General features: G+C 39.5%; 1 protein-coding gene across 3 annotated transcripts; it reads left to right on the forward strand.

Annotated features, from left to right (window-relative positions):
• The first annotated feature begins 212 nt into the window (after nucleotides 1-212).
• On the forward strand, nucleotides 213-19,073 carry HNRNPA3 (heterogeneous nuclear ribonucleoprotein A3). 3 transcript variants are annotated; one of them, XR_011921738.1, is made up of 15 exons: nucleotides 216-341; nucleotides 4,806-4,832; nucleotides 5,985-6,008; nucleotides 7,013-7,135; nucleotides 8,045-8,191; nucleotides 8,273-8,483; nucleotides 8,592-8,681; nucleotides 8,771-8,881; nucleotides 9,155-9,220; nucleotides 9,368-9,508; nucleotides 9,935-10,051; nucleotides 10,527-10,599; nucleotides 16,315-16,389; nucleotides 16,941-17,086; nucleotides 17,783-19,073. XR_011921738.1 is itself a non-coding variant. In XM_072418384.1 (13 exons), exons 1-12 carry the CDS (start codon nucleotides 321-323, stop codon nucleotides 10,580-10,582), a joined length of 1,134 nt encoding a protein of 377 aa, XP_072274485.1. In that variant the 5' UTR covers nucleotides 217-320; the 3' UTR covers nucleotides 10,583-10,599; nucleotides 10,690-11,805. The 3 variants fall into 3 exon arrangements, 2 of the variants coding, with proteins under 2 accessions (XP_072274486.1, XP_072274485.1); XM_072418384.1 differs by lacking the exons at nucleotides 16,315-16,389; nucleotides 16,941-17,086; nucleotides 17,783-19,073 and adding an exon at nucleotides 10,690-11,805 and having other exon boundaries at nucleotides 217-341; XM_072418385.1 differs by lacking the exons at nucleotides 5,985-6,008; nucleotides 16,315-16,389; nucleotides 16,941-17,086; nucleotides 17,783-19,073 and adding an exon at nucleotides 10,690-11,805 and having other exon boundaries at nucleotides 213-341.
• Nucleotides 19,074-21,942: the final 2,869 nt, after the last annotated feature.

The raw sequence follows: 21,942 nt of genomic DNA on the forward strand, positions 1-21,942 counted from the left end.
ATATATGTGTGAATATAGATGTGAGAGCTGAGGGGATTTGGCCTTTATTTTACAATGTATTGTATTTCCGTGCATGAATATAACATAATGACACTACCATTGTAGTAGCCCACACACACACCTGGTGCGGTGTGACAGCTGTCAATGGCAGACACGTGACCCCACTGCAGCCCCTGTGACTGGCAGCTGGAGAGGTAAGATGGCGCTGGAAGGCGGAGCGACGCTGCGGAACGTGTATTACGTAAGCGTGGAACGTTGCTTCTCCCTCCTCTTTCCCTTCTCCTCGACGGCGACGGCAATAGTAGAGTGAGCTCGGAGCTATGCCTAGGCCTGGGATGGAGGTAAGGGAGACATTATACGCAGCGGAGAGCACGTAATGGCGGACGGGGCTTCTGCGTCACGTCCGCCTGGCGCTGTATTGATGGAGGGAGCTCTGACACTGGGCGCGCAGCGTGTTCTGTGTAGGCCGCGGCGCCTGTCAGGAGAAGGAGCGCGAAACTCGAGGGGTGGGACAAGCAATGACAGCTACCAGGCCTAGCTAACAGGACATGCTGGGACTTGTAGTACCACACATCACCTAGTGACCAGTGGGCGCTGTGGCGGAACTACAAATCCCAGCATGCACCACAAACATTTCATTTGCCGCCGTAAAATGTTTGACAGAAAAATAAAAATGTATGGACTTGTGAGCTGGGTATGAATTTAGTATTGGGGGTAATCTCTGGATCAATGATTATTAACCAGGTTTGCTGGGTGTTCCTTGGGCAATTTATGCCTCTCGGGTCAGTTTAATAGATATCAATCATTTCTGTCTGTAAGGGTGACATTCCTCTTTTTTCCTAGCAATGTAAGATACATTCTTCCCACTGACAGCCTTATGTATGTACTGTGAGCTGTGTGTATATATGAATCATTGCAGGGCTTCCCTAAGACATAAGGTATTTCTGGGGTTCCTCCATGTAATGAGGTAGAGAAGCATTGCTCTGGATGAAGTCTTGATTCTCTGCTACTTATCTTACCTCAGCAATCACATCACTGATCCGGGAGCGCACCCAGCACCCATCTTCAGTGGCGGCCAGTGAAATTCACAAAATATCCCTCAGCAAAATATGTGCAGAGGGGTATTGGAGGCTAGAATTGGGCTTTTAAATTCAGCTATGTATGTAAAGTATTTAATCTTTCCTATGTAGCTATAGAAATATCTCACTGGTCTCTGTAGCTGCAGGCATTGTGGGGTCATTCATCCTCGCACAGCACACTCTGAAGTGTCTAACACTTAAAGAGGAAGTAAACTGAAAGATGCCCAAATAAAAAAAAAATACCTTCAATCCCGCAGTGCAGTTAATGGGTCCGGAGGTCTTTTCCGTCGGGTCCCGTGTCATCCATCTTCGGGTGCTGCCGCCTTTTTCCTTCGTCACCCGACCCAGGCGTGAGATTGGGTGATGTAGATGGGGGGGGGGGGGGACTCGCTTTACCCTCCTAGTGGTAATCCCGAGTGTGACTCTGTGTGAATTTTCCATGCAAAAAGCAGTAATCCTGAGTCACACTCGGGGTCGCTAAAAAAACCCAAAAACAAACCTTTACCTTGTACTGTTCCTGCTGGTCTCCGCAGGTCCTAGGGACGTGTCTTCTTTCAGCGATCTTCAGCCGGCGACTGCAGAGACGTTCCCCGGGATCTCCCGGTGATGTCGGCGTGGGTGGGAGGAGCAGCGGGAAATTCAAATAATTTTGTATGGGATTCAATTCAAAATAGCTGTATTCATTCAAATACAAAGAAATCTTTATATAATATACATATTATTATTATACATATTATAATATATATTATAATATACATGCTACCGTACACTTATTACAGGTTTCTGTATTTTTTTTGTTTTGTTTTTTTATTTAAAGTTTATTTTTAAATTTATTAAATATGGGACATATTTGGTGAGTTATGCCTAAGAATTATAGGCCTACACTGTAAAATAAATTTCCATGCAAAAAAATGTAATGCTTTTTGGGTGAAAATATGGACAGAATTAGAACGCTAGGGGGTTAACACCTCGTCTTGTCTGCCAAGTGCCTGGGAAATAAGGAGAGAGAAGCTGAAAGGTCAGAGCTTGATTTGTAAACAGAGAAGGAATTGCTCAGCAAGCTAGAGGTCAGTGAGTGGCTTGTGAAATGCAGCAGCGTATATATGCAGTATGTGTCTTTAAAACAGACATGTCCAAAGTCCGGCCCGGGGGCCAATTGTTGCCCGTGTTCAGATTTCCACCGGTCAACAGTCATAATTTGCAGCCCATCAGCACTGTTGACCACAGTATTAAATTACACGCGTACAAAAAAAGCTATTTGATATTTCATTAGAGTTGATCAACCGCCTTGCAATTGTCGGCCCGCTACTCGGCGAGCATAATCGTCAGTCCCCATGTGTGCACAGGGAATCCCCTATGTCATTATAGTGACTGTGCTCTGCACAGAGCTCTCACTGACACTGTGCACGGAGAAACCCTCACGTCACCCTGGTGGGCGTGTGCTGTGTGGGACCTGCGCAGACCATGCCCACCATAACCCTGAATGGTCGGCCCCCAAACATTTTCACCTCACTAAATCAGGCCCTCTTTGCAAAAAAGTTTGGACACCCCTGCTTTAGAATAAGCCCTATTGGAATTATAACACGTGCAATAGTTGTCATTGGAAAGGATCTTTCACAATCCTTTCCAAAGACAAATGACTGCACGATGCATGAACGAGCGCTGTACATTCAGCTCCATTCTGCACTGGAGGGGGAGAACAATGGAGCGGCACCCCACTGTGCTCTCTCCCTTCCTTTTCATTACAGTCATTCTCCCTTCGTGGATCCGCCAGGATGATCATCCGAACGATGGGCGACGAGTGCTGTACACTAACTAGATTCTCATCCGATATCAGCTCTGTGGCGACTATCAGACGAGAATCATCTGACGTGTTTACGTAGCCTAATACGCTTACTTTTAATGAACAAATATTATATATTACAATGTTTTGCCCAGCAGTACTGTACCCCAACTGTTCAGTGCCCTTTTAATGTGACGGAGCTTTCTAAAGTCTTATGTTCTGTAGAGTATAGTGTAATTAACATCCTTGGTGGTAATCCCGAATGTGGCTCCATACCAAAAGCAGTAAGCCCGTGCCACTCGGGGTAAAATTGAGTTTAAAAACGTACCTGGTAAGCGGTGCCCACGGCATCCTCCAGTGGTTCCTGGGCATCTGTGTAACTGGCGATGGCCGTCATCTGCGACCCCAGCGTGTGCACATTGGGCATGTGAGGCCAGGGGAAGCAAATGCCAGCCAGGCATCTGCTCACAAGTGTGTGGCTGGGGGGCAGGAAATGTAAAATACTAAATATTTTTAAATGTACCGCTTTTACATTTACAAATTCTTAGTATTCATATGGCCAAGGAGGTTAATGTACTGTAATACTTCAAGCTTGGTTCACATTGACCAGTAAATGCAATTACTGCTCCCAAATGCCTACCGGCAAGCGTAAAGCCCCGTAATGGAAACAGGTGGTAACAGTTGGGCTTTTTCTGGTATTTTTTTAAATCTGCATATTAAAAAATAAAACTTGTAATTGCCAAAAAACTCTTCCATAATGGTGACAAGCAGTTCCACTTCAAGTCTATAGATCTATAATATCTTCCTGAGAAGAACAAAACTGAACTTTTTGTTCCAAAGTTAACCATTTGTTTTTTAAGAAGTTTTTAGTTGTTAAACTGCTGACGTGTTTTGCACAATAAACATTATTTGGGGGGGGGGGGGGGGAAACTGCTGACGTGAAGGAAGCTTCATACATTAGAGCTACATTTTGGTACACCAGGGCTCTCCCATGGCAGCAAATAGTTAAAGCAGAACTAAACACAAAATAAAAAAAAAAAACACCTGTAATCCAGCAGATCTGTCAGGTGGTTTCTTCTTTTGGGTTTCCGCTTGATCCCGGTATCTGTCTTCGGCCCGGTGCAGAGGCAGTACCATCATCTTCTCTTTTTCTGGGTTCTTCTTCCTGCGTCGCCCTATCTCGCACTGCGTGAGATCAGGTGACGTAGATTGGGAAAAAAGATTGACGGTTTCACTGCACATGCATGAGATCAGCAATTTTTTTTTCGATTGACGAAAGGGCTGCTTCTGCTCATGTGCAGAAGGAGCAGCCTAGAGCCTCCCAGAATGCGTGATGTATATATCCCTGAAGGCTTTGCGCTCCCATTCTGTCTTAATCGCTGCAGTCGCACATAAAAAATCTTCACTTCAAATAAAAGTGTTGACTACCCTTTATGTAGTTAAAGTTTTGAGTTTATGTCCGCTTCAATGATCTGTACTGCAGCTCCTGCCTATGTGGTTGTCTGATGACAGCTGGGTGGCTTCTGAAAAGTTCCGGGTGGTGCGCCTGGCTAAAAGGGTCTGGGAGCACACTGTAGTATAACCCCTAAAAAAAGATCAGAGGATCTGTTATAATCTGCAGTATTTACCGCTCCTCTCCTGGTGCCAGGTGGCTGCCATGAAGTGCCTGGAGCTGTAACTGCCATGTGTTTGCGTACATTTGTTTGTGGTTGAAAGCAGTGCTTTTTTTTTTTTTTTTTCTCTCTGTCCTCCTTAATAACATTATGTAACTTTGTAAACAGAGCAAATTCCCTCTTTTTAATGCTGTGTGTACTACTGCAAGCAAATGTCTGAAGAAAACAAAGTGAAAGTATGGCGGTATCACTGGAAATAGCATTAGTCTGACCTTAGCCTTGTATATTATAAGTGCCTTATATAATTGTAAAATGTTTTGTGTTCTGTAGGAACGCTGGCAGTCTTCGGAAGATTCTGTAAGTATACAGGGTTTTTGAAAACCCATTTTAACAAATCTTCAGATGTTTTCTTTTTCCATCCTTTGTTTAATAATATGTGGGGTTTTTTTGTTTTGCAAAGCCCCTTTTTTGTTTTTAAAATGAGGATTAACAAGTCATGTGGTAAATGACATGAATAAGTCAGCTCCTGTTTGATAAAGAATTTCTAACGCCTTGACATCAGGGAAAATTTGTTTATTGCTGGGATTTAAGAAGTTTTCCATTTTTATTCTACTAAGTTTTTTTTTCTTAGATCAGTGCCCTAAACCAACTTGTCCTCGTGTACCCATAAAATGTATAGCCAAAACTTTATCCAAATTCTGCTATTATTTATGTTGTATTCTAAAAGAGGGAAAAAAAGTCCATGTTGAAGTTAATGTTAGTCGTAGTAACACCCATGCTATTTGGAAACTGCGCAATAAATATAAATTGTTAGTCATTTACATTACAACAGGTGCCCTATATATTTGTTTGTCCAGAGCTCTAAAACCCTGCTTACTGTACAAGGTACTTGTTAGTAAATGTGTGCTGTACTGTTTTGTAAATTATAAAAACCATATCCAGTGACATAATGGGAATTGCAAGTTACCTGCAGCAAAGGGGATACACTTTGCCCCAGCTTTGGTTTGTATTGGGTTACATAGAATACAGCCCTTGTAGCATTTGGCTTTGCTTCATCCTCAGACAATTCTGTGACAAGTTCAGTTTTAGTAGATGGGAAGCAGACATTTATTATTAATAGAGTATTTATATAGCACTAACATATTATGCAGCGCTGTACAATAAATAGGGTTTGAAAATGACAGATACAGACAGTGACACAGGAGAAGAAGACCCTGCCCAGAAGAGCTTACAATCTAGGAGACCTACAAATGAACATTTTTTTTTTGAATGTTGTCCAGGTGGACTGTAGATGTGATTGATTGCAGATTAATGATGTTGTATAGGTGTCTTGTCTTGTTTCTTTTTTGAAATGGGACTTGCTGGTTTTCTTTTAGGAATGTTCCCTGTACAGAAAAATACCTTACAGACCCCAGTGTATATTTATAAATTAGCTTTCTGTAAGGATGCTTAATGTCATTTGCTAAGGGCTTTCTGAGAAAGTAAAATATATTTTCTGTATCAAAATAGAAATATTGGACTTCAGAAGAAACGGTAAGTATACAAACTGATTTCACAAGTATTTATTCTGCTTTCCAAGTCTGCTTTTTTTCCCCAACTCTCATCACAACAAACTTCTTATCTTCTATACTTGGAATTTGCTGCTGTCTTATCTGCACATATTCTTGCACTCTGTTGGTGTACATCTTTAGAGTAGTTCATGGCATTTGATCTCATTTATTACTCTGTGGACCTAATTTTTGATCTATAACTGAAATTTTAACAGTCAGTGAAATTATGGTTATTAAAATATTTTAAAATCTTCATAGAATTCCCTATATATAGTCAGCATTGCCACTTTTCAAATATTGCAAGATATCCATATACATTTTTTTATGCTGCTCCCCTTATTGTAAGATGTAAGGAGTTGAAAAAAAGTCCTATTTAGTTCTTTGTAGCTGTGTTAATATTTGTTAGATGTTTAGGTGGTTGATCTAGGACCACAGAATTAGGCAAGTACACTGTCATAAAAGATTCAAAGTTCCAGAATGCTTTTCTAAATTATCTACACAGACACAGCAAATCTAGCAAATCTTGCTTCGCTCTGTGTAGCACCCCCTCCCCATGTTTTTCTAGTTAAGGCGGAGGGCATGCACAATTCTATTCTGTGCAAATGCCACACTTTCATCAGGTGCACCTCAACAGAGGGCATTGCATACATTACATTTACCTTTGCACATGTGTAATGTGGGAGTTGGCCATATGTTTTTGTGGAGGGCCCTCTGATGTCATGTACCTGATCTTCTGTATTTGCAAGAAGAGATTGTTGACTACCATTGCTCTTGAATCCTACAAACTCCTGAGATTTGATGTTGTGTGTCCCAGAAGGCTGCAGGATTCCCCTTATCAGTCACCCACATTACAATTAGATTATTTTCCATTTTGAATATTTGGTTAAGAAATGGTGCATAGGCAAATAGTTCTTTTATTTGACATGTTTGGTTTAGTAAAAGCACAAATGACATAGTCTGTTGTGATTATTCGTCTCTTTATTCCAGGGGCTTGAACCCAAGGAACCTGAACAGTTAAGGAAGCTGTTTATTGGTGGTTTGAGTTTTGAGACAACAGATGACAGCTTGAGGGAACATTTTGAACAATGGGGAAAGCTTACAGACTGTGTAGTAAGTTTTTATATGTTTGTATTTGTGTAAGTGTTAAAGTTGTCAGTTTTGTCTAACCTGAACACTTACTGTATAAGCACACTGGAGTGCACTAGATGCTTTTAATTTTTATGTGCATGTGTAACCTGCATATCTCTGTTCTTTGCTCTATTTGCATTTGAGGGATTCCCAATTTCCGAGTTTCTAGCATTATGTGAAATCCATGTCAGGCATATATATTCTCTGAGACAATATAGTTTTTTTAAATGCTTTGCAGATTGAGGCTAGTATTGGGTACATTTCTACCCAATAATGAAATGCGTGTTCTGCATTTCTTATTATAGCCTAACTTGGCCTCCTTCAGCCTAGTGCAGTTGTACAGGCTTCTCTCCTGTAATGATGTTGCTTACGTTGATTTTACCACAAACTGTGAGTGTCTCACAATGTGCATTAGAAGCTACATGAGTGGTATAGAACCTTCCTAATTACCTGGATAGATGATGTCCAGTATCAACTCACCATTTCCATTCTACCTGTCCTTTAGGACTTTTTGTTCATTGGATATCAGTTCTTTAGGTCATTAAGGCTCGGCATTTATCTCATCCTGTATTCAGGAAGCTATGTACATCATCCTATCAGCCCCTTCCACCATATTCTGGTTGGATTACATAAAGAACTGATTTAGTAATGTTACCAGGACTAAAAAGAGCTGTGTGTTTTAAGTTTCCTTAACATGTTGACAAAGGGAGAAAACAGAACCAGAAAGGCAAAATTTACACAAACTAAACATTAAACAATTTTTTTTCTTGGTAAATATAAAAAAAATTTCTCAGGTTTTCTAATTGGCCCTCTTGTTTATTCATAATTACATTTTTTAATCCTTTTCAGTTTTCATTACATGTGTATTTATGAATGCTCTGATACTTTCAGGTTATGAGGGACCCCCAGACCAAACGCTCCAGAGGCTTTGGCTTTGTCACTTATTCATGTGTGAAAGAGGTTGATGCCGCAATGTGTGCCCGTCCACATAAAGTTGATGGTCGTGTTGTTGAGCCTAAAAGAGCAGTTTCCAGAGAGGTACATTTCATTAAAATAAATTCCCTCACCCCCTTTAAATTCTAAATAAGAACCTTCTCAATTATGTCTTTTTAAACACAGGACTCTGTCAAGCCTGGTGCTCATCTCACTGTAAAGAAAATATTTGTTGGAGGCATTAAAGAAGACACAGAAGAATACCATTTGAGAGACTATTTTGAGGGCTATGGCAAGATTGAAACTATTGAGGTGATGGAGGACCGTCAGTCTGGAAAGAAAAGGGGATTTGCTTTTGTCACTTTTGATGATCACGACACAGTCGATAAAATTGTTGGTGAGTGTGAAGTCATAGTGTTCTTTTCATTTATAGAATGGAGCTTTCCAAATCTTTTCTTTGATTTTTTTGACACGGCTTTTCTAACATCCCAATTTCTCTCTTTAGTTCAGAAATATCACACAATCAACAATCACAACTGTGAGGTCAAAAAAGCCCTTTCTAAGCAAGAGCTGCAGACTGCCACCACTCAAAGAGGTACAGTGCTTGCAGAGATGCTAAACATGATCTTGTTGTCTTTTTTAATGTGTTATTTTATTTTTAATGGTTTTTTTCCTTGGTTTTAGGACGTGGAGGAGGTGGAAGCAACTTCATGGGTAGAGGAGGAAATTATGGCAGTGGTGGGGGAAGCTTTGGAAGAGGAGGTGGCGGCGGTGGTGGGGGTTTTGGGAACAGAGGTAAAAAACTATTTTATTTTTGATGAGACCTTCTCATTAAGGGATACAGGCAACACTAGAAAGCTTAATATGTACACTGCAGTATGTATGTTATTTTTTGCACATTAATGTGGTAGTCTAGATTTATTTTTTATTTTTGTGTTCCGTTTTCTTCTGTGTGTGATACCAAAGCGTTTGCAGTGTGGCTTAGGATTTGTATATGGCATACTAGCCATTAATGGGGAAATACATGAAAAAGGGTTCTAATAAGTTTACCTAACATTTGTTTTCCAGGTGGTTATGGTGGTGGAAGAGGTGGTTATGGTGGAGGAGATGGATATAATGGCTTTGGCGGAGATGGTACGTTTATTTTTATTTTTTTTTTTTCCCTAATGATAGTTAACATTTACTTGTCTTTACTATATCTTCTGTAGTGTATTGGGTTGGCATATTCTACTGAATAAATGTTTCCATATTTAGCTTAATGGTTGTCTTTTTAAAATCTAGGACCTGGGAACTATGGTAGTGGCCCTGGCTATGGTGGCAGGGGTTATGGAGGCAGCCCAGGGTATGGAAACCAAGGTGGAGGATATGGTGGTGGTAGTGGCGGTGGATATGATGGCTACAACGAGGGAGGAAACTTTGGTGGTAAGTTAAAAAAAATTCTCACCTAGTATTTGTAAATACTTGATAGTTTTAATTTTTGGTGAAATGTAATTGAAACATGTTTTAAAAATTGTAATTTCTTCACTGTGGTTGTACATAAACCCTTACAGTGAAATGTTCTATTCTTTCTGGTGCCAAAAAAAATCTGTTGATCCTGTCTGTAATTAAGAGCTACCCTTACTGTGTTGTTGGTCCACAACAGGAAATTAGGTGCTTAGCTGAATGTGTTTCTGCTAGGAGTAACAGGTATTTTTCTGTACACATGTGACATCTATAATTCTGTGTGGACTTCAGACATCTATTTGGGTGATGCAGTCATAGACTAATTACAAATTTCTAATGAAAATCAATCTCTGGTTTTCGAGCTTTTGATGCAATTTTTATTGTATGTCTTATCCTTTTTTTTAGGGAACTACAATGACTTTGGAAACTATGGAGGTCAACAGCAATCCAATTATGGTCCCATGAAAGGAGGCGGCAGCTTCAGTGGAAGGAGTTCCGGAAGTGGAGGCGGCCCCTATGGTGGTGAGTAGTGTAGATGTTCAGTGCTTGACACCAGTGTGCTTTGTCATCGGTTTGTATGCATGTTGAGCAGATGCATTTATTTCTAGTAACTTTCTTCAGGTGTGCACCTAAATTTTGCATTCCCATACTATTTTATTGGAATGCAAAATCTACTTTAAGTTAAATGTCAAGGGATTAGCTGTAGGTCAAATACACCTGTAAGTTCTAAGTAATCTCCGAAGTATCTTATATATTGATGCGTGTCCAAAGCTTATTTACACGGGTCCTAGAGTTTTTTTGTGTGCCTGCTTGGAACAGGATGTGCTGTAAAAAAAAAAAATTACTCAAACTTTTCCCCAAGATATGAAACAAACTCAAACAAGCCTCTGTTACTGGAAACTGTTAAATCCATATATTTGATCTATTGTTGTGAATCTATTGGGCATTCTGATACCCTAAAATGGGTTTATAGTTACCGGACTACTTATTTTTACAGGTGGTTACGGATCTGGTGGAGGTGGTGGCGGCGGCTATAACAGCAGAAGGTTTTGAATCTGCAATAGATACAGGTAAAATATTGCATGTGTTTCACACTTCTGAATCAATCTGCCTACTAGATCACTTGAGTAATAATCTTCTTGTCCTGTATCATTCAACAGGCTACAGTTCTTAGCAAGAGAGCGAGGATTTGTCAGGAAAGCTGCAGGTTACTTTGAGACAGTCGTCCATGTGCATTAGAGGAACTGTAAAATCTACTACAGAAGCAGCGAGGATCCATAGTCAGAAAAATTACCGCAGCTTATACAGGAGGCATTTCTTGTTAAGGACTGGAATAGCCACAGTTCTTTCTTTTTTTTTTTTTTCCTTTCCATCAGTGCAGCTGATGATAATGCAATGTAGTGTTGATTTAGATGTACATTCCTGAGGTCTTTATATCTGTTGTAGTATGTTTCCCATGATGTCAGGTATATTGCCCTATCCTTTGTTCTAGTGATACCAGAAATAAAGAATTAAGGAATTTTTAACTTTTAATCAGTTTTGTGTCTAGTGAACTCTGCTTAACAGGGTTCAATGTGTTGCTCAACAAATATGAATTTTCTTTAGTATTTTTGGTGAGCTAGTGTCAGATTTTTAGAAAATCAGTGGTGTACCCGAGTCTTTTTAAAGGGTACTAGCTTTGTTATTCACAGAATGTGAACAAAAAGTGGTGTTAACAAATGTCCTTCTCTAGATAATAAACAAAACCAGTCAGTCTGTGCTTACTGTTATGTTACTTTAGGTATGAAGGCTTGTAGGGCTTGAAAAACTTGCATGGTTTTAACACAGAGAGCGCTGTTAAGTTTGGTCCAAGCAATTTAGGCCTGGAGCCAGCCGTTGTTCTCCCTATCCAACATCTTTGGCACAGGGCTTCCAGAACCTCAAACTTTTCACATCCCATGAAGCTGACTGTAATATTCAGCACAAAACATAGAAATCCCAAGTATATCCCCCCCCCCCCCATTTTGTACTGTTCAAATCATAATATTTATTTTGATGCTGTAACTAAACAGATTCAATAATGTGATTGAATAAGAATATCATGTTTTTATTTTGTGGTCACTTCTCTAATTAAGTTTTACATTACTTTCCAAGGCAAAAATAATTTGTCACTTATAAGTGGCCAAATGCCCTTGTATGAACTTGTTCAGCTAATTTAAATGTTTACATTCTATACCAGCTTGAGGCTTCTGTCCCCATGTATTGTTTTCTAATAAAAACTGGCGTGTATCTGTAAACCTGCTTCTGTTTTTTAGCATAACATTGCAGGATGGTTTTAAAAGTAAAAGGAAGCCAGTTTGTTTTGGACAAGAGTAAATGTAAAACTTGAATTTGATTTTTTTTTTTTTTTTAACTGGCAAGTAAAATACCAACTTGTTCAGAAGAAAGAAAACTCACGGAGTTGCCTCTATCTTTGCACAGCCCTTTCAGAGTAGCAGTTGAAGCTACTGCTATGTTTTGCAGTATTAATAAATCTTAAATATCCCTCCATTGCAGATTTTAGCATTCTGCTAATATCGGGTCAGTTTGTTTTCCCTTTCATGTTATCTGTTGGCCTGGTCTCTGCTGGAGAAGGGTTAAAAAAAACCCTCTAATTGGACAAAACAAGCCAGTGACTGGCTCTTCCTGATCAAGATTTTCTGTATTTGTTATGGCCACATCGGTGGGCAGATGGTTTTTATTTGTATACTTTATTATATGCCTGTTTATTCAGCCCATCATTTATGGCAAACATGAATCCTTTAACTTTCCTTCTAAGGCCTCTGTCTTTTATAGGATGTTTATAATTCTACCCCATGCAGTCTTGAAAGAAAAGAAAGTCTGTAACAAACGTGCAGTTAAAGGATCTTCAAAATCCTTACTACACTTCAATAATGAAAGTGTGTATTAAAATGTCAGGGGCTTCTAGCTGCATTGCTGTCTCAACAAATACATTAGAAGGTCAGGTTTCAAATTGGAACAATTGATCTGCGTTGGAATTCCAAGTTAGCACCTTGGCAAGTACTGAAGCCTGTAAATTAGAATTAAAGTTTGGATTTCTCATTATTAGCCCCATAGTCTCTTGATGCAAACTTCCTAAGAAAACTGGAGTTTGTTTGAAACAAATTCAACTACAAGTTGTATTTCTTTCCTTTGTACCCCCACTTAAGTCAGACTATTGTGCCTATTTCTTCTTTGTCTAGTGCAATACAAAAAAATTAACGTTAACTTTTTAGTTTGTAGCACATCTTAGCTGTTTTTGTAAAATAACTAACTGCATCTTCTGTGTGGCCAACACCATACAACTTACATGAATGAGGTATGCACAGCTTGGCCTTATATAAAGGACAACCTGGTCGGTGTAGACCGAGGATGCATTCTTGTGTTTTGAGTTTTTACTGATATCCATGGTTCTGTCGGTTTTACCCTCACTTCATTTCCTGACAACAGAAATATTAAAGTAAGGGATAATCTGCAACAGCAACACAAAAGGCTATTGAAGAGTTCAAGCTTTCCCTCCTAATCTACTAATTTCTGTTACTGTTGGAGAGTTGCCATCACTTCCTGTCTGGTAAAACATTAGAATAGGAAGAGAAGCTGTAGGGTCTGAGACTAACCGTTTCTTGCTCTAACCAAGGACCAGGAGTTTTGGCAGAACCAGATCTCATTTTCTTTCTGACATGTTGATATGGTAGCAGAAATAATCTTCGTCATCGGGGAACAGCACACGTTAAAGTTTCTCTGCTAATATGAGCTTGCAGTTTCACAAGTGTATTGGCTAAAAACAAATAACCATAAGAATTGCTAAGAGGTAGTGAATAGAAAAGCTTTATAGTTGTATGTAATTAACAGCAAAGGTCTGTGAGTGAAGAGCAGAACGGATCTGTATGTACAGTGCTTGTTCAGTTTTTTTTTTTTTTTGGAAAGGATAATGAATGATCCATTCCAATGACAAGACTATATGAACTCTGTACATACAGCGCCATTCTGCTCTATGGAGAGTGCAGGAGAAGAACGGAGCAGCACTCTGCTGCGCTCTCTCCCCTTCACTTGTATTACAATCGTTTCATGAATTCACCAGGACGGATCCATGAACCATGTCAGACAAGCGCTGTACACAAGCCAGATTTCGCCTGGCCTGACGTATGTAAGTAGCCTAAGATTTGTCATCGTTGGGAGATGGCTTTTTTTACGGACATTTACAACCAGAGCCATGCCAGGCTGCAGCATTCTGTGATAGCAACAAAATAATTCTGATTTTTGGTAAACCTGTTTTTCTAATATGGCTGAAATATCCCCAATTTATTTATTTTTTACACAGGTACATAGTCTTTGCGTTGGTACACACATTTCTGTTGTGGACCCTGAACTAAATTTCAGTCATGAAAGGTCATTTGCAGTGCACATACATTATGTATATTATGGAAGCATTCATTAATTCTGTCTAGCATTTTTTTTTTTTAATAGGAACTTGGAAATGTGCTAATAACAACCAAACATGATTTTTTTTCCTTTATTTTACCCTAGGCTAAGAGCTATTAATGCTCCTCGCGGTCCTTGTTTTTGTACTGTAAATGTTTTCTAGTTATCACAGTACAAATTATTAGGTAACGTCAGTTTTTACTATGCCTTCTTCCAGTTCTATGAGGCTCCCCATCCTTTTTGTAGTCAACAAAATACCAACTAAACTTAAAATTACCAAACTGAATTCCAACCGCTATCGGGTTCAAGAGCAAATGGAACTAGTGTATGGAAGAGTGGTAGACAAAATATCTGTCTTGTTAACTAAATGCTTGCTTTTATCTGAAGTCAGCCGATGGGTGGGTTATCTGGTGTGATTGACTATGTGAAACCCAAAATGGGAAGGACAGTAGGTGCAAGACTTCATTTTTTTTTCCAGTGCATTCCTGCATTATAGTAGAAACCAAGTATCTGCACTAGTGTTTCTCAACCAGGGTTCCTCCAGTGGTTGCTGGGGGTCCTTGAGTAATTTTGGAACTCTCAGGTCAGTTTAAAGTGACACCAGTAATCTTTTTGGCCATCTGTTTGGTGAAATTTCTTCCACTGGCCAACAATGTAAGAGGCATTCTTCCCACTAATCTCAATGCTAACGTAATGTGTGTTTTGGCTAAAGTAATTCTAGCAGGGGAGATTCCAAAGATCTTACAATTCATCTATGGTGAAAAAAGATAGGGAAAGGTTTTTCTACACAATGAAGTGAGACTAGTAGTTTAAAGGAAGCAGGGGCTGAGCAATTGTAAGACCTCATTCTGGTAAAAAGAAAGCTTGGAAAGGTATGTAAGGTCTTACACTTGTATGAAGAAGTACAGGCAACAGCAAAAAAAGTTTTTTTGAAGTTTCCTTCCAGTGGTAATGCTTATAATGTACACCAGCATAAATGATTTTCATTATTAACTTTATTTCTTTTGGGCCCCAGGACAGTTACAGGCCTCTGACTTTTGAAACCCCCTTATTTTACATAGATGGAGGGCTCACAAAAGTGAACCTACATTTGAAAGTTAAATTACCTAGATTTACCAGGTGCACCTGCCTTACAGGCTAATCCTGGATTTCAAGATATAGTATTCTGCTCTTCCAGAGAGTTGTATGGGCTGCGCTGAGCTCACACCATTGTTGGTAATACCCTTTAGTAGCAAGCATACAGCATCGGGCTGCTTTGAGTAACCTTAAACTGCATTTGGCTATAAAACAACAGGAAAGGAAACAGAACGCTCATTTAATAAAGTAAGAGGTTGCAGACTTCTTTGGTATTAGTCATTGACCCTATATTGAGATTTCCCATCATTTTATATCCCAGGAAACTAATTGACAGGAATTGGGTGTTTGACGTCTTTTTCCTACATTATTTCCTTTTTTGTATGACAGCAGAGCAGATAGGAAATCTAAAGGGTGGGGATACAGCACAAAATCCAGTGTTCTCCCCAGCCCCATTAGCTGGGCGCACCACCGGGCACTTCAGTATCCACCCACCCTTTTTTAGGTGGTTACTGATAAGTTGAGTCACAAAACGGGCTTCTTCCAACCCAGCTTAAAAAATGTCTAGGTTGAGCACTGAAATTATTGGACATTTCAGTATTAAAAAATAGGAAAGTTGTGGCTGGATAAAAATTGTATAGTTCTAAATGACCTCCAAACCTAAAAAATCACATATAGGGATTCATGTTTCACTTTAGTGAATCTAGGCGTTGCGTATACACAATCCAAAGGGGAAATGGTCTTGCTCTGTAAAGCAGATGGTTAGTGTTGCTTTATGTATAATCTATTCAAGCGTTCAACAGTCTCTTCATGTAGTTTGTGTTTGGAGTTAAGCATTGTCTTTTGTACTAGAAAATCTCCAGCCTCTTTATAGACCAGTGGATTACATGAGAACTCTCTAGCACAGGACCTCTTCAGCCTTTACAGTATGGAGTCAGTATGGAGTCAGCATTATTAAAGGAGTTACAGCAGGAACAAGAGCTGCAAGCTTCCAAGAAGTGACAAAAAGCAGAATTTACTATGCTGATAGTAAGGAGCTTCCCCAAGACTAGTTACAGCTGAAATAAAGAAGACAGTCTAGCAAGAGAGCAACATCTTTTGGAGCCTACTATAATGCTAGCTACTGCAGGTGTGACTAGAAGCCAATAGGTCTAGCAGTGAGACCTGAAAGCAAGGGCCATAAGACTAGGTAAGGTGTGCTTTTATTCTCTAGCCCACCGAATGAATATATATCAGCAGAGAATGTGCTAATATACCTTTTTATTTTACAGGAGTAATTGGCTGGCAACATATGTTGAAGGAAAAGTGTGGACGCCATCCTTCCTGGGATCGTTTCTTTATAATTGGTAAGTCAACCTTTTCCTTTACTTTGTATGGTGCTTCCTAAAGCTAACCTTCAGACAGGTATAAAAAACACTTTAACATACTTTTGTTTCAATCAATGGGCTCATTTATAACTGCAGATATTGCGGCTTGGTTCTGGTTATACACCACACTGCAAATTCATATTGCAGCCTGCATTTATGCTGCTCAATCAGGAAATGCTGGCCATAGTGCATAGCACGTGATGTTTAATGGCACTGTCTGTGCTTAGTAGGGGGAGTTCTGTGATTGGAGGACATTTGGTCATGTGACAGACTGCAATTAGACTTGCAATTGCTTCAATTAGACATCCTATCTGACAAGCCAAATTGGGGGGGAAAGAGCAGCAGTTGAAGACAATCTTGCTCTGCTGCATTCGCTTGCCAGAAAGAAAATAACAGATTCTAGGTCATGTTCCAACTAGACAAGTCAGAAAAATCCCCCAGTATAGACTAAAATAACAAGTTCTAAATCCTTTTTTCACCCACACCCTCCAGGCTGCTAAAATTCTGCACCTTTCTTATGTACTACACAGGTGCCTGTTAGGATGATGCATTGATCTCATAAAGCTTCTGCACAAACATGAGGCCATCAAGTCAAATATGTCCATACACTAAAGTCTTTGTAACGAGTAAAAAGACAGACCAAGGAGACCGACGGCCAGAAGATTGACGACACAAGGTAAGAAGTGCTTGTATTAAGATTGAAACCTGTTCTAAAATTACAGGTTGTAAACTGGTGGGGAGTTGTGAATACTTCATACTACATTTCAAGCCCTAAGAAATAACTGTGGGGCTGATCTCTGGAAGTTGTGCCTAGAAATAGGCAAAGGACTAATTGATGGTCTTTGGTCTTCCAGCAGCTGCGGCTTCTGCAAATGCTGATTTACCACGCCTCGTTCTCCTCTTATGTGGAGGCCATTGTTGTAGATGTATGACTTTATTTCCTCATGTCAGAACCTGCAATAAGGAAAAAAGGAGCAGCACATCAGTCAAAGGCAGCAGAGCCTTAGCATGAGTGCTTTTATTGCTTTTATTTGCTTTTATTTTGTGTTTCTGTGTGGAGGTGGCCATCTTGGTATAATACAGGGTTTTGGTTTATGTCTGACCCTCCACAGAGGGCATGGAAATCGGCACAGTAATGCCACCATCTAACACCAGTTGGCAAGGCAACCATGCCTTAGATGTACTGCATTGAGATAGCCAGGGTACCACTTAACATATCAGGACATATCATTGCTATTTCCAGGCACACCAACTCGTTATGTCCAAACAGAACCATTTATCATTATTAAATATTCCCTATAACATCACAAATTTAAACATTGAATTCAGGTCCACTTTAAGGGATAACACTTTATTTTATTTTATTTCCTAGCACTCGAGTTTGACTGCCAGTGATGTGAAACTTGGATCTCTAATATTTGTACATAATTCAAGCAAATGCATTCAGAAGAATTGTCCTCGAAACATTGTTACAAGGGAATCTTCATTTTTTCTTTATTCCCCTTCTCCTAAATTGCCTTCCAGGCAGCTTTTAACATAAACAGCTCAGGAAGCTCCCCTCCTTTATGCAGTGTTTTTCCACCACAAGATATCCACTTTCGGAATGTAATGCAACCCAGAAGGCTGGGGAAATACTGTGAGTGCAGGGTGTCAGTGACTGGTACCTTACACTCGAAATGCACAACAGCACCGACCTCTGCATGAAAGACTGCTCACCACAAGTTTAGAACAAAGGTTGTCCCTGTACCCAAACACCAGCATGGGAAAGGTAAGTATGAAGGGCATAAGCGGCCATTCCGTGTCTGAGCCTGGAGTTGGGCTTTAGGCTGGTTACCTCAGCAGATGTTAATCTTTTATTTGTATATTATCTGTGTCACATTGTCAAAAGGCCCTGAAAGGAAATCTCCCCATCAAAATGTGAAACATCTCAGACAGATTACACTGCAATAGGTGTCCTTAGTGGTAGAAAAGGGAAACAAAGGGAATTCAATAAAAACCTGATGAGTACTTACCTTTCCACACTCTACTAGCGCTGATAAAAGCCCTTCTATAAAAAAAAAAAAAAAAATAGAATGTGTTCAAGGGACTTACTGCTGGTTTTAACTCGCTAAACAGCAAGCACAACTTGTGAGTTTTTACGTCTAAGGAGATCAGAGACTGGGTGCAGGTAAGCTTGGGCGGCCTTTAGGGTAAGGAGCCACTGGCCACTAATTTAACGTGGGCTTTTTCGCCTCTGCAGAGATGTTTCTGTTCTTTCCACAAGAAGTCTTGGCAACTGACCTTCCCTAAATGTCATAAGATTTTGACTGGCCAAGTGTCTTGTCTTGCTTGATTTTGAACATGACTACATCACGTAGAAGAGGAACCCTTGTCATGTTGTTTTGCGGTCTTTTTTTTTTTTTTTCCCTGCTGGATTTACACTTTCTAGTTGTCCCGATCCTTCATGTCATGGGAAGTGATATTAAGAGGATATCCACAATTATGGGTTTGCTAAGGGAACAGAAACAGGAAACCTTCGGTGGGGTGGGGATTGCTCCCATGATTACTGTCAAGAGGCGGTGTAAAATTTTGAAGATACAACAAATGCTCTGAATTTTCTGCTGTTTTTACAGGTAAATGTTTCCTAAATAAAAATAAATAAACAAAAAATTAAAAACAAAAAATGTTGTTAAAGCTTGGTCAAATGGTTTTATACTGTGAGATGCATGAGTGTTGTAAGTGGCTTCATACTTGTCTGTACTTTCCATGCACCAGCAGAATAACAATCGGCCTGTAAATAAATGTTCTTGTGGTATTGCTTTAGTCCTCCTAGTGGTATTCCAGAGTGTGACTGGGGGTGGATTTTACTTCAAAAAAGTGGTAATCCCAAGTCTCACTCAGGGTTGCTAAAAAACATAAACCCCCACTTACCTTGTTCCTTTTGTGTCCCCCGGACGTCCTGCTCTGCTCGTCTGTCCGGGTCCTCGGGCAGCGTCCTCCTTCGATCTTCTCCTGGTGACTGCAGAGACGTTTCCCGGTGACGTCAGTTCATGCAGGTGGCGCAGTGGGACATTCAAATAAATTTGTATTGGATTCAATACAGAATAACTGTATTGAGTCCAATACAAAGAAATCTTTAATAAATATATCAAGGAGACAGAAAGTGAACATATATTTCACCTTAAGCACCACAAAAACTTGGTTCTGAAACACCTTCCACCTGACATTAGCACAGTTTTAGCTTTATAATAAAATCAATATATTTGGTTTGCTTTTATTTTTTATCTCAAGAACAGAAACTGATACCTTTGAGTTATACTGCCACCTTCAGGAATATTGGACACTGGCAAACTGAAAAAAAAAAACTACAGGCTAACCCAGGATAGTATAACCCACCTAGTATGTGTCACATTTCTTTTCTATGTACTATATGGATGCCTCCTTTTTTCCCTTTGATCCAAAACCCATCTCATTGGAAAAAAGAAGGCAGTGTCCAGGCCCTGCTGAAGTGCATGTATGGTGAACAGCTGAATCCCCCTAAGAGAATATTTTCATGGGCTTTAAGGCTGTTGCATTTAAAGGAACCATCTCGGCTCTCACTGATAAAGTGCACAGGACTCAACTCTTCTGTCTTGGGTCTTTCCTGAGCACCAGTGGTCTGCCATCTGGTCAATTTAGTGGTCCGTCGGTACAAAAAGGTTGGCAACCACTGCCCTAATGTGTGGTCAGCAAATCCAGGTGAAAGTGAAGTCCATAAGAGTTTAACATTGTTTAAAGATTTTGCTTAGAAGCAGTTAGTATCTCTTCTTTTGGCAGAGTTCCTACTTGTGGTCCCCACTCTGCTTCCAGGTTACAGCAGTGTGGATTAAATCTCTTTACCATCACCCCCTTCTAAACCGTTTTTATAGCAAGTCATCCCAAAAAAGTACTTTAAATCCGTGCCATCTAATACCACCCTATGCTTGAAAAAGACAGATTTAAAAGTAAATTTGCAGATTTACATTTCCATCCTCAGGACTGATAATTCTGGTTGCATAGTTTCTTACAAATGAAATGTTTGTTTTTTGATCAGGAAAGAAGTATGAGTGGTTTGGATATATGGAACTTTTCATATATCAAACTTTTATCCTTCAAACTTAGAACCAAATCAAATACAACAGCTTTTAAGGAAATGACCTGGATTTGTTATGCCTAAAATAAATGCATTAGCAAAACAAGACATGCAAGCGATTCCAGTGAAGAACTACATTCAAAATCCATAAATTATATCTATACCGGCTTTTCTATACTTGAGGAAACCGTGAAATAATTTTCAGGTCCTTAACACCCCTGCTAAAACCGTGGGGGTAAGGGGAAGTCCTCCTAAATAGGTGGCCAGTGATTTCCAAATAAAGCTTCATTTGAGACATGCAGCCGGCTCTACCAAGTGTTATCAGTGCCAGAATGATGCATGCATTTTCAATTGGGTTTGAGGACAGTTTGAGGAAGCCTGGTTCAGAATGAATGATCTATGACCACAATTTCATTTTCTTAAGTTTTGGACACAATGGGGAAGAACTAAAACTCCTGTCAGCTTTTCTGTTTTTTTATACAGAGATTTTTTTTTTTTTTTTACTTTCTAACAGCAACATGGAAGTGAAAATTGTATTTGTAATTTAGGGGAATTCTAGAACCTGTGTCAGCTTTTCCTTTGGAGATTTTCCTCTACATCTGTTCTGGTAAACATTTGTCACAAAAACAGGAAGCAAGGGAAAATCTTTCTATTGGAGCTTTGTAAAGCAGTAAAATCTGAAACTTTTTTTTTTTAATCCATGTTACTGTCAATCCTATTTTTTTTTTTATACATCAATCACTAAGGCATCTGCTAACAATAGTTTACATGATACAATGACAAATGACTTCCACCTTTTATAAAGGTTGGTGTAACTTCTTATAGCGTTGATTTCTTAGGATTTACTGATCACTTTGGATTTAAAACAATTGTGTTTGGAATCTTTGATATTTGTAAACTAAAGTGTGATGGGGGGGTTAAAGCAGTTCCACAAAAAAAAAAAAACAATCTGGCAGGTTTATTATTGCAGAAGGGACAGATGAGGTCTTAAATAATACTGTGATTTTGCATGCAGAAAGTGCACCTTTCCTATCCTGGCCAAGCAAGAGGATGGAAAAAAAAAGAAAAAGGATGGTAGCAACCCAACTGAATGCCTGGTCGCAATTTAGAAATAAAGGTTTAGTTCTGCTTTAAACCAGGATTACATTTTAACTATAAACTACAAATTTAAACTTGTGCTGGCAATACATTTTGGGACACCCCCCACACCCCTCCCAACTATGGCACATGAATATAAAATACTTCTGATCTATAGGATGACTCCTACATAAACCAACACAAGCACAACAACATGTCAGCAGTATTTGTATAAATCAGTACATCCTATTGGTGTATCCTATGACAGGTTATAGAAATGTGAAGAAACCATTTGTACTTTTCTACTATACTCGTAAAAATAAAACCATAGTATTGAGAGAGAAACCAAACTAGACAAAACAATC

The sequence above is a fragment of the Pyxicephalus adspersus genome, chromosome 7 (assembly GCF_032062135.1).
Source record: "Pyxicephalus adspersus chromosome 7, UCB_Pads_2.0, whole genome shotgun sequence".
NCBI classification, from domain to species: Eukaryota; Metazoa; Chordata; class Amphibia; order Anura; family Pyxicephalidae; genus Pyxicephalus; species Pyxicephalus adspersus.